This window comes from Euphorbia lathyris, chromosome 10, assembly GCF_963576675.1.
Source record: "Euphorbia lathyris chromosome 10, ddEupLath1.1, whole genome shotgun sequence".
NCBI classification, from domain to species: domain Eukaryota; kingdom Viridiplantae; phylum Streptophyta; class Magnoliopsida; order Malpighiales; family Euphorbiaceae; genus Euphorbia; species Euphorbia lathyris.
The window spans coordinates 11,702,492-11,719,819 of NC_088919.1; the positions used below are offsets into that span (position 1 = coordinate 11,702,492).

At 36.2% G+C, this 17,328-nt stretch overlaps 1 protein-coding gene across 1 annotated transcript; it reads right to left on the reverse strand.

The window, feature by feature from the left end:
* Positions 1-4,628: 4,628 nt before the first annotated feature.
* LOC136208491 (serine/threonine-protein kinase/endoribonuclease IRE1a) lies at positions 4,629-14,693 on the reverse strand. Its single transcript, XM_065999403.1, has 7 exons — positions 14,321-14,693; positions 12,337-12,607; positions 11,013-12,223; positions 10,163-10,335; positions 9,693-9,939; positions 7,831-8,134; positions 4,629-4,929 (listed from the first exon to the last, which is right to left on the reverse strand). Exons 1-7 carry the CDS (start codon positions 14,470-14,472, stop codon positions 4,780-4,782), a joined length of 2,508 nt encoding a protein of 835 aa, XP_065855475.1. The 5' UTR covers positions 14,473-14,693; the 3' UTR covers positions 4,629-4,779.
* Positions 14,694-17,328: the final 2,635 nt, after the last annotated feature.

The following is a 17,328-nucleotide window of genomic DNA, read 5'->3' on the forward strand; positions in this document are numbered from 1 at the left end:
TTGTTGGGTCCTCGTTTGTTAGTGCGAACAGGTGAAGCATCATATTTTATCTTGTGACGGCATACATTTATGGTGTGGCCTTGTTTACCACAGAAGTCACAATAAGTTACTCTTTTAGGGTGACTTTGTTTTTGGTCAGCACCATTGTGCTGAGCATGCCAACATACCTTAGTGGTATGACCTTTCTTTCCGCAGAAGTCACATTAGACAATCCGCTTATTATACCAACACACATCTATTGTGTGTCCTCTTTTCCCACAATAGTCACACTGAGTGAACTGTCTACGCTGACCAGTACCTGAGTACTCAGCATGGGTTTTATTTTTAGTTAAACCTTTTATTTGGTTCTGTAGGGTTGTGACATCCTTTCTCAGTTTCTTTGAATCTGATTGGACTTCCGAGACAAACTTGTGCATGATTTCCATGTTGCTATGCAAAGTTGAGTTGTCTTGGAGAAGATATCGAAGGTCACTGAGTTTGACCTCTTCAATCTCGTCACACCGCCTGCTGAGTGCTTTTATTTTCTTGTTACACTTTTTAGTCAGTGTATATAGATCACTCAGGGCGTTAACCATTTCATTTCTAAGCAAGTGTAAGGATGTTACCTCATTGGAGTGTTCCTCCTGTTCAGATTCTTCTGAAAGATCAGCTTGCTCAGATTGAGTGTGGTCAGCAGCATCATCGGCCATGAAACAGATATTTGCTGACTCAGTGGCTTCAGCTTCTGATGATGTTAAGTCATCGATGTCACTCCATGTAGCCACCATAGTTTTTCTGCTTCCTTTCTTTTCTTTCTTTAAGTTAGGGCAGCTTGACTTAATGTCCCCAGTTTGATGGCACTCGAAGCATGTGACAGGCTTTGAGTTGTCCTTCTTATATCTGGTGTCACTGGACTCAGCTTTATACCTATCACCTCTTTTGTATGGCCTCTTAATGTTCTTGTCATTCTTTCTGAACAGCTTCTTCATTTTTTTGTGAACATGGCCATCTCCTCATCATCTGATGAGTCAGCTTCGATTGAGTCAGCTTTCATGACAAGTGATTTCTGTTTCTTGTCTTCTGACTTTTCTTTTGCTTCAAAATTTTTCATAGAGATCTCATGAGTCAGCAGAGATCCGATCAGCTCGTCATATTTGTATGTGGTCAAGTCCTGAGCATCTTCCACAGCTGTTTTCTTAGCTTGCCAACTCTTGGGTAGACTTCTCAAGATTTTCTTCACCTGCTCTTCTTCTGTGAAGTTCTTTCCAAGTCTCTTAAGCTCATTTATAATATTGGTGAACCTTGAGTTCATCTTTGAGATGTCCTCAGTTTCATTCATCTCGAACAGCTCGTATAATATCATATATTGGTTCACTTTGGACTCCTTGACCTTGTTTGTGCCTTCATAGGTCACTTCGAGCTTCTTCCATATTTCCTGTGCTGACTCACAACCTGAAATTTTGTTGTACTCTGCAGCATCTAAAGCACAGTGAAGCATATTGATAGCCGAAACATTATTTTGTAATTTTCTAAGGTCATCTTCTGACCACTCAGTTTCACTCTTGACAACTTTCTCGTTGTCTACCATTTTGAAAGGCACAAATAGGCCTTGAACTATTGCAAGCCATGCACTCATGTTTGTGGCTTGAATAAAGTTTTCATCCTGTTCTTCCAGAATGTATAATTCGATCCGAAGAACAAGGGAGGCCGACTAATTGATAATCTCTCAAGGAGTATCTGTGTTGTTTGATTTCCTGGAAGGAAACGAGTGCTGTTCTCAGCCATTTATAAGGATCAGCTCAAGATAGTTTTATCTTTGACTAGTGAGCACTTGGCTCTGATACCACTTGTTGGTCCCATGTAATTAGTTCCAAGGGGGGTTAGGAACTAATGTAACTTTTTCGCTTAATTATGCTGACTTAATTAATTCTTTTAATTACTTAACTCAGTTTTGGTCAGCACGGCCGAGAGAGATGTAAGACAGCTTTAGTCAGATGCTGACTAGAACTGTTTTACTTGTGAGTTGGGAATTAACATTTAGGTCAGCTTCCAACTCAGCACTCTAATTTACTCAGTGTCAGCTTAAACAATATATATCCTGAGCAAATTAAGCAAACAACACATACATATATATATTGAGAGAGAGTTAGAAATTACTCAGCAGACTTATCCTGGTTCGGCCTCTCCGCCTACGTCAATGAACTTGTCCTTTTATAGTTGAAATCTGAAGGCACAATCATTTGAATTCTGGATATATCCGTTGAATCCAAACGGCTCTTTCTAGCGACATTGTTCTGGTCAGCTTCAGATTTGCAGGCCAATCCTGTCGTCTGAATTCAGCAGGCGTCAGGCTTGTCTTCTTCCTGCAGGTTCGTCTTCTAGTGCCAGTTCGTCTTTTAGCTAACGGACAGTTGACCCATGCATCTCGAAATTGTCTCTGTGCATAATTCCAAGGCTTCTGTTATTGGTGCAGACAGTTGTCGGATCTTGTCTTTTAGTAAATGGATCAATCGCGATGTCCTGACGAACACTCATCTTGACTTTATTGACGTTACTTTAGTTCTTTGTTTCTGAGTCATGTTCTTACTCAGCTTCCGTGGTCAGCTTCGTCTGCAAGCTTTAGTTTAGAGCAAGACTTCTCTTCTTTGGTACTGAGTTGCGTTCTACTCAGCTTCTTTGGTCAGCTTCATCTTCAAATATCTGTTCCGAATATGACTTTTCCTTTATTAAACTGAGTTGCACTTCACTCAGCTTGTGTTGTATTCTCATGCTGACTTCGTCCTGTCTTACTTTTTATTTCTGTTTTCATATATACTCAACATTGAACAAACATATTAGTACAATTAAATCAAAGCACTTAAATTTAATTGCCTCTTAATTATGGATTAACTTAAATAATTTTGTCAAATCAAAATCTCGTGGAAAGGTGTTTCAACAGTTGATAGTGGTGCTGCATGTCATGTTACATCACGTAAAGATTTTTACTCATCATACACACCAGGTGATCATGGTGATGTTCATATGGGTAATAATGGAAAATCAAAGGTTGTTGATATTGGAGAAGTCTGTTTGAAGTTTGACACTGGAATGGAGGTGGTTTTACATAATGTGAAACATGTTCCAGATATCAGAATGAATTTGATTTCTACAGGCTTGCTTGATGATGGTTACCACAACAGCTTTGGTAATGGTCAATGGAAGCTCACTCGAGGTTCTTTAGTTGTGGCAAGAGGAAGTAAGCACTCTAAGTTGTACATGGCACTTCCAAAGATCTCCAAGAGCATTGTTAATGCGGTGAAGAATTATGATGTGGTTGACTGTTGAGCGATTTCCGCAAGTGCACGGTATACGCTTGTAGTAATAAAAGATATCGATCCCACAGGGAACGCTTTTTAACAAAAACTTATTTTGAATCGATTAAATTTACTTTTAAGGTTTATAATATGGAAAATCGTTTAATTGGTTTTGGTTCTGAAATTGCTAGAGTAAGAATTAGATTAGAGTATAACAAATGTTAGAAATCACTTCTGATTTAAGGATAAATTTACAAAACAGAAACGTTTAGTTCTTTAGAAAAGTAAACAAATGTATTCGTTTGCATTAAGCAAAGAAAACAACTTTAAACTTTGTATAAATTATAACAATGAAATAAACGTTGATTCCTCTAATTTAAAGGCTTTGAACTGCAGTCAATCCTCCTACGGTCGGGTTAGATTGCTACCGGGCGTAAGAACATCACGCCCGACCTACGGTTCCGACGTATGAATAACACGTCCGACCTATGGTGTGGGCATGAGGCTATCACGCCCGAACCACAGGTCGGGCGTGATATTCATACGCCGGAACCGTAGGTCGGGCGTGATGTTCATACGCCCGACTGCGATTCCGGCGTTTTTGAAAAATCCCATTTTTAAGTTTAAATCAAAAAACAAAAACGATAAATCTTATCATTTTCGCTTTCCCTTTACGGTTGTGTTACGCTCCATGTTTTGGTTCACAAATTAGTCCGGATTTGATCAAAGAGTGTGTATGGTGTTTGAGAGGTTTTGTGTTTTTTCAAATTTTGGGTAAAGGGTAGTTCGGTCTTTTCACGGGGCTAGGGGTGGGAATTCATGGCTGGGTATAATAATTCACTAAATAAATGGCAAAAAGCATAATTAAGTCCCTGAACTTTGACTGTTTTAAAGATTAAGACTCTAATCATTTATTTTTCCACATTAGACTCTTATTTGATTTTTTCGTCAAGTTTGGACTGCATACATCGTTAGAGCGATTTGGCTTGTTAACATGGACAAATAAAATTAAAAATTCATTGACTAGGAGAGATAAAAACTAAAACGAAATTATATAAATTAATTTCCACTACAGTAACTCATAAAATAATACTCGATAAATTAATATCTCTATAAATTAATAAAATTTTATGATCCCAACATTATTAATTTATAATTTTGCTGTATATTCTTCCAAATTTAATTTTCTCCTCTTCCATTTTGTGATTTTCAACATTAGAATCGCCAAATCGATTTTCTCATCTCCTAAACTCGACGAAAAAATTAAATAAAAACCAAATCCATAACAAAATCAATTATCAGTGACATAATATGGAAAAATAATTAATCAGGACCTAATCCTTAAAACAGATAAAGTTCATGAGCTTAATTATACTTTTTACCCAAATAAATTGAAACAATTTTTTATGGATATAGTTTATCAATAATTACATATAATTAAATTATTACACATTCGGATTACATATGGTTTTACAAATGTTGTACATTAATCATATGGTTTGATTATTTACCGAACAAAGCTTTCCCCAAAATACTTGTGAAAACAACCTTCATCCCCACAGAATTCACGGACAACTTTGTATACTTCAATTAACAGTTTGGGAAATCTACTGGAGAAATAATTTTCATATCCTTCTGGAACTGCTCCTACGAGCTCCTGAAAATGATACGGATATGAAAAATTATTATTACATTATCTCGTATTTCACGGACATGTCATTTAATACTAGTTGGTCAGTTCAAAAAAAAAAAAAAAATACTAGTTGGATTGGACCAAATTGATACTAAATGTTTAGTTAGGGGATAACATTTAAATTTGCCATTTCGTTTTTAGGGAAAAGTAGATTTATCTTTTAATGTGCGAAATAATATAAATTTACTCTTAACATATATAAGCAAAATCAATTTTATCACAACATAACAGAAAATTTGAAATGACTAATTTGACCGTTATTTAACTGTCACATTGAACTTTCTAAGCGTCAATTATGTCGAAAATGCATATTATGTTACTATAAAACTATCAAAGTTTTTAAAATGACTTAGTATACAATTAAGCACCTATGCCAGTTTGTCGAAAAATATTGGATAAGAGAAATCTTTATGAGCTAATATGACATGGGATATGCTTAGGTGAAAGTTTAATTATTAGGTACAGTTCCAAATCAGTAAATAAGGGTGTGGACGGTTCAAAATTAATAAATTTAAGTGTATGATAGGTCCAACTATAAGTTCGAAATGCCGAACGAGAAAATGTGACAAGTTTAAGTATGTAATTATATACTGAACATGTCTAAAATGTTTAATGTGTTACCAATATAGTTACAAACCACCTGCCAAAATACCCAAAACGGCTTCAATTTATCAACAAACATGTTTGAAACGTCCATTATGATAGTCAAATAACCGTCAAACCAGTCCACTTAAATTTTTCATTGGCTAGAAATAAAATTGATTTTGCTTGAAAACATTAGAAGTAAATTTGTATTATTTCGTACATTAATGATAAATCTGCACTCTTAAAAAACGATAGTAACAAATTCAGACTTTACCCCTAAAAATAAAATTCCAATATCAATTTCAACTAGTCCAAAATTACACATGCCCGCACAAACACGTTAGTAAACCACGAATGAAAAATTGACGAATTAAGGTTCAATTAGGCTCCTAAGTTGGCATACAGGTTCAGTTTAGTCCAAATGGAAAACTTCCATTTCGACTTTCCATTTGGACTAAACTGAACCTGTATGTCAACTTAGGAGCCTAATTGAACCTTAATTCAAATTGTGACACATTAACTTAGGCTTAATACATCATTTGCCCTCTCAACTTGTCCAAAAAGGTTGATTACCCCCTAAATTTTCAAAGTGTCCTGATAGTTCAGTCAACTTGTATACAATGCTCAGTTAGCCCTTGAACTTGCGTAAAATATAATCAATTAATCACTCGGTTGCAAAAAAGTAAGCTGCATACGGAAGATGTGTTGCACGTGCCTTAGAATGTTTTTACATATTTCACATAATAGATTAAAAAAAGTTCTTACTTACTCAACTATGAAACTTGTCTTCTCTAATATTAACATCGCGTCGTTTTACTTTCTTTTTTTCTTGAAACGCGTGCAATACATTTTTCGCATTTAACTTACTTTTTTGCAATTGGGTGATTAATTGATTACATTTTACGCAGGTTGATAGGACTAACTGAACATTTTATGCAAATGGGTTATCAAAATACTTCGAAAGTTTAGAAGGTCAATCAAGCTTTTTGGATAAGTTTAGCTTTAGGGGGCAAGTGATGATTAAGTTGAAGGACCAAATTGACCTTTATCTGAATTTCAAAAAACTATCCTTTAAACACAAATTTTATAAACAAATTTGTGTCAAAGAAAGTCACCATGGCCGATCCGACAATTTGGACCACTAAAAAGCTTCCATGACTATCACATCAACATCTTATTCCGACAAATGTCGTCACATGGGAATCAAAAATAAGATTGGATCAATTCGAGATACTGGATACGGGTTACGAGTTGGGATATATGGTTTTTTTTTTAATTGCCACGTGCCTAACTCTAAATTTTTTTTTTTTAAATTGCCACGTTACCATATTGCTCATGTGACAACACGTGTCAAACATTTGTGAAGTGTTGTTGACATAACGGGTACGTTAGTTTTCCGGTGGTTCAGATCGTTAAATCTAGCTACAATTACTATATTGACACAACTTTACTACTTTAATGATTTTATTGGGTTAAAATGATCATCGAGGCACCAAGCCCGCCCCTACTTTAATGACCATAGGAACTTTTTACCCCGTGTTTTATTGGTCAAGGCTCGTTTTCCTCAATTTTACCTCAAAGATTATTAGAAAGTTCACTTTTGCCCCCTACACAGAAATCCTATTTCAATTTTACCCTTTTCCAAGGAAATCCGTCACTAATTTTCATTGGTATTTACTTAGAAAATGGATAAATTACACTCATGGTCCTTGAACTTTCCACTTACTTTCATTAAGGCCCCTGAACTTCAAAACTGGACATTGTATTAGTAAAGTGCAAAGTTTAGGAGTCATACCGTTTAATTTTGGTGTTCGGGGACATAATAAAAATAAAAGCAAAGTTCACCGGCCTTGGATGTAAATACCCCTTAGAAAATGATAAAACTAAACTAGATTTCTATCACGGGGATAAAATCGAGCTAAAATTTCTACCATGAGGGAAAAAATTGCGGTATAAACTTTAGCAGCACTAATTTTACCTCCAAGATTATTGTCTCTAATTTTACTCTCTCTCATCATACAAAAACGGCTCGATTTTTCTCCCATAGTAGAAATCCTAGTTCAATTTTACCCTTTTCCAAGGAATTTCGTCACTAGTTATGATCGGTATTTACTTAAAATATGGTAAAATTTAACTAGATTTCTATCATGGGGATAAAACCGAGCTAAAATTTCTCCCCATGCGGAAAAAAAAACATTGCGTTATGAACTTTAACGGTAAATTCGACCTGTAACCGTAAAATACATTTGATGAGCTATAGATTTGGTAAGAGAAACAAACCTGGATTTCTTTAGGAAGTTCTCTGTAATGATTCAATTTGTTTCTGAAGACTCTCAACAAGTCTCGAACACTATCAAATCTGTAACGTCGGTAATGACCAATGTTGTTTATAAATGCAGGTTCCATCTTTTCATTCCATCTTCCACCAAGAGCAACTGGAGCAACATTTTCTAATGCTTGCAAGAGAGCAGAATTTGATGTTCTATCTTCCAATTCAACTCGGTCACTGGTGTCGCGAAGAAACGACAACCTTGTCTCGCAATTCCAAAACATCGGGTGGTAAAGTACTTCTGATGCTTTTGGCCTAATGACATATGAAGATGAATGGATTAGGTTCCTCTCAAGTTGAAAACCGACTTGAAAGGTCATGTTAATAATTCTCGACTTGATGCAAAGTGAACAGGTGAGATATAATTACCTAATAAACAACTACTTTTCATATAAACAACTTTCAAACTTCAATTAGACTTTCGTAAGGCCGAATTCGGCTAACTACGGCCAGTTTCTCACATGCTTCCTGACCTAACTAGGGCTGTAATCGAACCGAGCCGAGCTTTGAGCTACTCATGCTCGGCTCGGCAGAAAATGGACGAGCTCGATCTCGAGATCATATTCGAGCTCAGATCATTAAGAAAATTATCTGATTGTGCGAGCAACTTGATTATTTGTTCACGAGTTTTGGCTGTAAATGAGCCGAGCTGCTCATGAGTGGCTCGGTGTTCGGCTCGATTTATAAACGTGCCCGAGCTTAAGCACGGCGAAACTCAACTCAATAGCTCGCGAGCAAGCTCGACTATAGGTTCATGAACAAGCTCATGACCAAATTCGATTATAATATTCATGAACATGCTTGTGAGCAAATTTGATTTGATTGTTTTTTAATAATAATATTTCTACATAGGGGAATATAAAACAACGTACTTTTGTGTAAACTTTAGTTTTATAGATTTCAAAACTATGTAGTTTTGTGTTAAAGAGATTTCAAATCAGAATTAATGAGTTGTTCGCAAGTGAAGTTCGTGAACTGAATTAACAAGTTGTTCGGGCGGCGGCGTTAGGTCACCTATTTTGAGTTATGGACACCTTCGTTACGGTGCTGTTCAGAGATGCTATCAGAGTAGGAAAGTTAACCAAGTTATCCCTCGCGAGCAAAGCTCGTGAACAAGCTCGCGAACAACTCGTGAGCAGCTCACGAACAGAATGTTGAGCTTGAGCTCATCAATTTTCTGGCAAGCCGAGCCTGAGTAGGCCAAAACTTGGGGTCGGGTCGGTTACAGCAGAGCAGCTCGTTAATTCTGTTCATGAACTTTGCTCTCGAACAACTCATTAATTATGTTTATAGACTCAAAGACTCGGAGTCGGACTAAGATCTGAGTAGCGACGCAAGTGACAATGAGGGAGGCATGGAGCTGCACAGCGACAGCCCCTGAAAATTGATGAACGAAGAATTGAAGGGTCATAATCTCACAAAACTACGTAGTTCTGAAACCTACAAAACTACGTAGTTTTACACTTCCCCTTTATAGAAATATTGTTATTAAAAAAAAAATCGAACCAAGCTTGCTCATGAATATTATAATCGAGCTTGCCTATAACTGAGTCTGCTTGTAAGCTTTCGAACCGATTTTCATTTACAAATCGAGCCTCAAAATTGTTCTGAAGCTCAGCTCGTTTATAAATCGAACCGAACGCAATCAAACTTTTATCAAGCTGAATGCCGAGCCGCTCAACCTAACAAGGATTTATTTTTTTTATTTTTTGCACAAATTGAAGTTTTGTGGAGACTTTTGCTTTTAACACATAGTGATAGTATGCTGCAAAGATAGCATGATCAAGATATGAGAATTAAGATCATACTTTACCTTGATTCAGGATCAGGGCTTAATAAACGAAACAACAAATCAGCAGCTTCTGGAATATGCTCCACAAAAGAAAGATCCATTTTGTTTTTTATAACATTTATATCACGTTCAAGACGATTGCCAAATGGATGCCTACCACCAGTTATGCAGAAATAGAGGACACAGCCTAAGCTAAATAAATCCATAGCACGGGTTTGGCGTCCACAAAGAAGCTGTTCGGGGGCTTGCCAACCAGAACTGCCACAACCTGCAAAATTCAGTCATTAATGGAAACCAGAACGAAAACTGAAACGGAAACGGATACCAGAAAAAAGTTATTTCTAAAAAAGTATAGCTAGGAACCGGTAATGGAAACAGAAACCGACACAAAATGCAGAAACGCTAATGAAAAAGAGTTTCCGTGCAACACAGATTAAATGTAAGGGTAGAGACAAAAGTTAGAGAGCATATAATATCACATTATAACTAACCAGTAGCATGATAACCCAGAGAAGACATGCCCCTAGGGAGGCGCTTGCTAATTCCCATATCCGAAAGCTTTGCGCATAAATATCTTTCTTTTAGTATTAACACATTTTGAGGCTTCAAATCGCGGTGAATTATACCCAATTCATGTAAATGTGCAAGGCCAGAAATGAGATCCCTGTGTCATATATTGAATATGAAAAATATCAAGTGAACAAGATCCTTACAGTCACTGCATTGATCTTTAAACTTGAAAGATGCTTACGGTCAAGCTTTTATCGAGTTGAATGCCGAGCAGCTCATGAGCGGCTCGGCTCATTTACAGCCCTAAACATCTCAATTCAACCCCTATTGACAAAATCAGTTTTGGTGATTGTACAAACATAAAAACTAATGACCATGGTGAAATATGAAAATTCTTCTAATTATATGTTCTTCAGACAACAGAATTTGGGCTTTCGACTTGGGTCGCGAGGTCAATTTTCTCCAAAATGACCTGTGTGTATCAATTAGTCCAAAGTGACACGTCTCAGTTTATATAACATTGAGATGTGTCAACGTACCACTAATCATATGCCAACATGTGTCATTTAAGAACTAATTTAAGTAAAAATGACAAGTTATGGAGTAAATTGATACTTAAAGTTCATTTTACGGCAAATTGATTCCGCGAGCCAAATTGAAGGGTCAAACTGTTCCTTTATCCTATGTTACAGAACAGGAAAGAACAAAATTTAAAGAGGCAAACTACCTAATAAAAGAAACACAATTCAGCAATAATGTTCTCTGATGGATGATTGTAAATCTCATTATTTACATGAAGTACCCGTGCATCATGAAAAGTTAGAGCTTTACCTCATCAATGCTAATAGAAGATGAGATGGATGTCCATTTGCTTTCCAGAAACTGAGGCCTTGTACTATACCTTTGACCTTATCGAACTGAAGATTATACTCGGTCCTGAGGCTCTTAGTTTGATTCCGTCTCAAGATTTGGTTTATAGATGAATCAGAAGATACCAGAATCAAATCATCTAAACTGCACATGCAACGCTCTAAAGAAAGGTAGACGAAATCTTTATCATACTCTACACCGTACCACCGAACGATATTCGGATGCCTATCAGATGCAATAAGATTCTGAATTTCTTTGAAAGCCACATCATTATGAGCTTGAACAAGGCGTTTTACAGCAACAGGTCGACCTTCATATGTACCTTCGAGTATGATCGTGCCATTGCTTCCCTTAGCAATTTCTACATTTGATACAAATAACTTACCGATTCTACGCCCGTCGATACCGCCTTCTACAAGTTTATTAAGGTCCGATAACATAGGTGACATGTCTGTAAGTGCATCCTTTGTCTCAACAGTTTCACTTCTGTTTCCTAATTTTTTGCTTTTCTTCCTTTTTGAAGATGAAGCAGTCTTTTCTTTACCAACTAGATCATTCGGATAGAAAATCAAACCCAACAGAACGATAACCGCAAACAAAATCAATGATAATGTTATTGAACTCTTGAAGGGAATGTCTAACAAACCCTCAAAGAGAACTCTTGACAAAGGAAGCACAGAAGCACGTTGAGGGAGAACTCTTGACAGAGGAAGCACAGGAGCGCGTTGAGGGAGAACTCTTGACAGAGGAAGCACAGGAGCGCGTTGAGGGAGAACTCTTGACAGAGGACTCTTCTGATTCTGATCCTCGTATTCCCTTCGAACACTGATGCTTCTATATTGACAGGACTTGACGTCTCTACAATGAAATGTAGCCTCAATCATGGAGACTGTCATATTCCAAGACATTTTGTCTGTATATGGAAAAAATGTTTGCAAAGCGTAATCCGTCCTTGTGATGTATATAAATTGAGAAGTTCCAACATAAAAAGGATCCTTTTGTTCCTTTTCCTGCAATGTGGATGGAGAATTGTCAGACTTATAAGAATGAATAAGCCTTCCGGTCTTAGCGTCAACCACGAACACAGCAGTCATCTTTGATCCAAGTATAACAGCTCCATCTGATTCGTATGGCGTGCCTCGGATGAATTCTTCAATAGTCATTGGAAGTTTCTGTAAAGCAATCATGGAAAAAAGGTAAATGTCATAAAGTAACGGAAACCAGAAAGCATAATCTGTATTTGAAATAACAAAATAAACTCGTCCACCGAGCTCCGAAGCCATACAATTCGACCCAAACTGCTATCATGTAGATACAGCTGCCAGTCAGCTCCGCACTTCAGAAAGAATCCGGTTCTTGATTCAACGATGTTTTTATCACCATTGTCTTCATTAATGGGAGCTTGGTATGATGAGTGTATTGGTTCTCCGGTTGAAAAAGACCACAACACTCTACCAGATGTAGGATCTTCAAGATAAAATGTTCCATCTTTGAGAGCAACTAATTCTGCAGGATCCTTTTTCGGAGCTACTTCTTGCCTCTCGAATTGGAAACCACTGTTTTCAGCAGAAAAATCAACAAATATCTACGAACCATCAGCAGCAACAAATAGCAAACAACCGAACCAAATGGCCCCAAGCAAATTGTGAAGACGAAGAATTTAGAATAGCATTGAAAATCTCAAAATATCCAAATTTTGGGTAAATTTCAAAAAAGGATTTCCCACAAATGTCAATTGCTAAGATCAAGTGAGGAAAATTGATCACAAACCAATTGGATAGACCTATATCTCATGTCATTATAATATCAGTTACTCTTGAATGAAGGGTAAATCTAGCCTTTTCAACATTTTAATTTTAGGGAAAGGTGTAAAAATAAAGCTTGTTTGGTCGATTTGCAAAGAAAATCTCGTGGTTTAGAAGTTTACAAATAGGAATGTGTGGTTTGTGAAGTTTGGGGAAAAAGCATCTAAGGCCCCTGATCATTTTTTGGTGCATTAAGTCCTTGATCTTTTAATTGGACATATTAAGCTCATGATCATTTATTTTTTTTTTGTATCATTAATCCCTTGCTTGTCAAATTAGCTTTTCATCTGTGTTTGAAATTGTATTTTTTACAGCTCGAAATCACGATTTTACCATTTTCCTACAGCCATATTACACATATTAAAAACTGTTTCGGACTCTTAAAAATAAAAATTTTGAAAGCAGACTTTTATAGTTGTCAAGGGCTAAATGTAACAGAAAAAATAAAAGATCAATGACTTAATGTGTTCAAATAAAAGATTAAGGACTTAATGCACCAAAAAATGAAAGATACTCTCAAGATGCTTTTTGCCTTAAAGAATTGTTGAGTCAATTTTTCGGTGAAACAATACTTGTGGTTTAGTTAATTTGCAAAGTCACGCTTTATATACTGGGTAATTTGCAAAATCCATCTTTTTAATTGCTACAAGTTGCTAGTAATTAATAGCTACAATAATTTTCGACGGAATGACTCACTTTGCAAACTGCACAAACCACCACAGATCTGGATTTGCAAACTTCTAAACCACCAGACTGTATTTGCAAATTGGCTAAATCACAAGCTTTATTTTTGTATTTTCCCCTTAATTTTACTCACAAAATAGCTAAACGAAGTGAATTTCCAAAATCTCTAAAAATTTGGATCCTAAAGAGTACATAAAAATAGCTGAAAGTAAAAGCTTGAATACAAAATGCTTAATTAAAACACAAATTATTCTACCCAAATCACAGAACTCACAAAAGCAATTGTTGTGCGGAATTAACGGAAGATAAATAAACAACCAATCGAAAAACACAGATTTACGTGGTTCACCACCCTTGTGTTGGCTAGTCGAAAAACATATTACAAATTAGGTTCACACAATGGAGTATTTATAATATACCCAATCTAACCTAATCCGACTTGGAACCCACTATCTAATCCAACTAGAAACCCATGAACCCACGACTCCGAATCCAGGTAGAAACCGAAACACAATACTACTCCGAATAGGAAACAATATATACTGTCGGACCGGGGGCGACTCTGCCCCCGGACCCAGGCCAGTGGCGCATAGCCCCTCGCTGACCGAGACCAGTTGATTCCTGTCGTAGTGTGTTATACTGATTCAAGGGATTACCACAGCAATCATGCTTATGAAATGAATCAATTTCAGTAACAGGCTAAACAATACCCAAACAGAACTCTTAACCAGAATTAGGATTTTTCGTCGCAAAAATTAAAAACAGGAAATCGAAACTCACTCTACTGATTTGAGAGACCGACCTCCGGCTCGAATAGGTAGGTAAGGCTCAATCTCCGTACCTTCAGAGTTGAAACCGTCGGAGTTGGAACCGGAGAACCAGTAAATTAAGAGTAAAACTAAGCATAAAAGACGATTGAAATGGAGTTCCATTTGAAAAGAGGAAAACAGCTCAGCTGATAATCTAAATCTCCATATATGAGCAGAGAAGAGAAATTGGATGGATTCAGAAGCTTCGAAGCTAAGGAAATGGAAAATTTGGATCAGCCATTTTTAGATTCGAAGCTTTCTCCGGACCCTGCAATTTTGGGATCCCCTGCCCCTCACGACCATAACACCGCCGAGTTGGTCTTTGTAAGAATAAATTTGACTTGTTTTCTTCAAATGCTCTTATTGTTTAATTAATTGTTTTTTATTTAATTTTGGATAACGGTCAGTTTTGGCACCTCACTTTGGTTTACAGCAAATTCAATTTACTGGGTAAATTACACCCATGGTCATTGAACTTTACCCATTTAATATTATGGCTATTGAACTTCAATTTTTAATCGTAAGGCCATTGATTTTTAACATCGGTGCCACTCATTGCCTCAAAACAACCGTTGATGGCCTAAAAATAAAAAATCTAAGCGTTAATGATATTCTAAGGAACTTTAATTCTTGAAAAATTTCGTTTTGAGGTCATTTAGGTGTTGTTTGGAGGTAAATTACATACGTGGTGTACAACTTTTACCTGTTTTCACACTTTGGTGTACAACCAAAATTTTTTCACACTAAAGTGTACAACCTTCCGGTAACCTCCCACTAAAACGTACAGCCGGTAAAAATGACCGGTCAACGCAAGTCAACATTGCTACGTCAGTATTTTGACCACTTTAAAAGTCAAAAACTCACACACCTAATATAGAATTACTAAAATACCATCATCTCTTCCAAATTGAAAAAAAAATAGAAGTCACTCCCTCTCTTTCTCTCCATTTTCTGTCTCATCTCTCTACCTTTCCATTTCTCTCTCTAACTCTTCTCTCTCTCTACCTTTAAAAGTCAAAAACTCACACACCTAATATAGAATTACTAAAATACCCTCATCTCTTCCAAATTGAAAAAAAAATAGAACTCACTCCCTCTCTTTCTCTCCATTTTCTGTTTCATCTCTCTGTCTTTCCATTTCTCCATCTTCATTTACCAATTGCTGTGCTATATATATTTATTCCTGTCCGACATTCCAACCAACCAATCTATTCTATTAAATGTACACCTGCTCATACCTCTTCTTCTTACCCATGTACGGAAAACATGCCTAAAGCTGATACTGGAATGAAGCTTCTGGAATCCTACCCTCCTGATTTCGATTACTCAACCATGGAATTCCTGACTCTTTTGACTCAACTTGAAGATCAATCTAAGATTATATTTTTTCAACATTTTGATTCCAAAAAAGAACTGATCAGCAGCCCATTATCGTGCTTTTGGGGTACACCTGGAAAATCATTGAGTCAACTTTCTCTGTTTCACTCTCTAGATCCAGCCATTTGTGTTCTGTAAATTTAAACACTGGGTTCAGTTTTTTTTGGAATTTTTTCTTTAATGGAGTTTGATTTAAACTCTTACCTGCTTTTGATTTTTGCTGTAATGGAATTTTTTCTCTAATGGTTTTTTTCGGAACCCGCCATTTGTGTTCGATTTAAACTCCTCCATGCTTCGATTCTTTTTTGAGAAAAAAAGGAAAAGTAAACGTCTTTTATTTTCTGAAATCTTAAAGATTGTATTCTAGAGAGCCAGTTGAATTGGGATTTTTCTTGAATCCAGAAATGTACTCTTTCTTTTCTCTCTTTTTTCCCAAGATTTCTTTTTTTTCAGCCATTGGGAAATAACAAAAAATATAAAAATATCTATATTATTTTATTGTTAACATAATTCTACTACTTTGAAGCAATTCTGGAAATAAATCATTGATTCTCTCTTTTGGATATAATTGAAATTCATTTTGTTTTAAATAAAATCATTTAATTACCATTTTGAAAAGATTAAAAGCTTTTAGAGAGAGAAAAATGGAAAGAGAGAGATTGAAAGCTTTTAGAGAGGGAAGAGTTGGAGAGAGATGAGATATAGAAAATGAAGGAAGAGAGAGATGGGTTCGTACTTTAATTTTCAATTTGGGAGGGATGAAGGTATTTTAGTAATTCCATATTAGGGGTGTGAATTTTTTACTTTTAAAGTGGTCAATATGCTGACGTGGCAACGTTGACTTGCATTGACAGGTCATTTTTACCGGATGTACGCTTTAGTGGGAGGTCACCGGAAGGTTGTACACTTTAGTGTGAAATTTTTTTTGTTGTACACCAAAGTGTGAAAACAGGTAAAGGTTGTACACCACGTATGTAATTTACCCTGTTGTTTGGTGAGGAGAGAGTGAATTTTTAGAGAGAGAAAATTTAAAAATGTGATTTTGGAAAATAAAAAATGTGGTTTCATGGTAAATTTCGTTCTAAACCACTTTAATTGTTGAATATTTTCATTTTGAGATCGTTAACGGTCATTTAAGAAGTTAATTAAAATTGAGTAGTCGTCGATATTAAAAAGTGTAAAGTTTAATGGTCATACCATTAAGAATTGAAGTTGAGTAACCATAATATTAAAATAGGTAAAATACCCTCAATTTACTTTAAAGTTAAATAATTAAAAAAAAGGCCTAATGCATACACAGCCCCCTAAAGTTGTCCGTTTTATTCATTTAACCCCCTCACCTTACGGGACAACCCTTTAACCCCCTAAACTCCATAAAAATGGTATTTCTCACCCCCTTAACTTGTCCATTTATCCCCCCAACTCATAGAATGTTCTATTTACCCCCTTAACTCCATAAAAGTGGTATTTTTCACCCCTTACAATCCGTTATCGAAGCCTAAATTGTAACTTTTTTTAAACGTTAAACCTTTATTTATGTTTTCCATAAAAGTGGAACCTAAATTGATACTTCCCCAAAAATCATAGGCCCATTTCGGTACA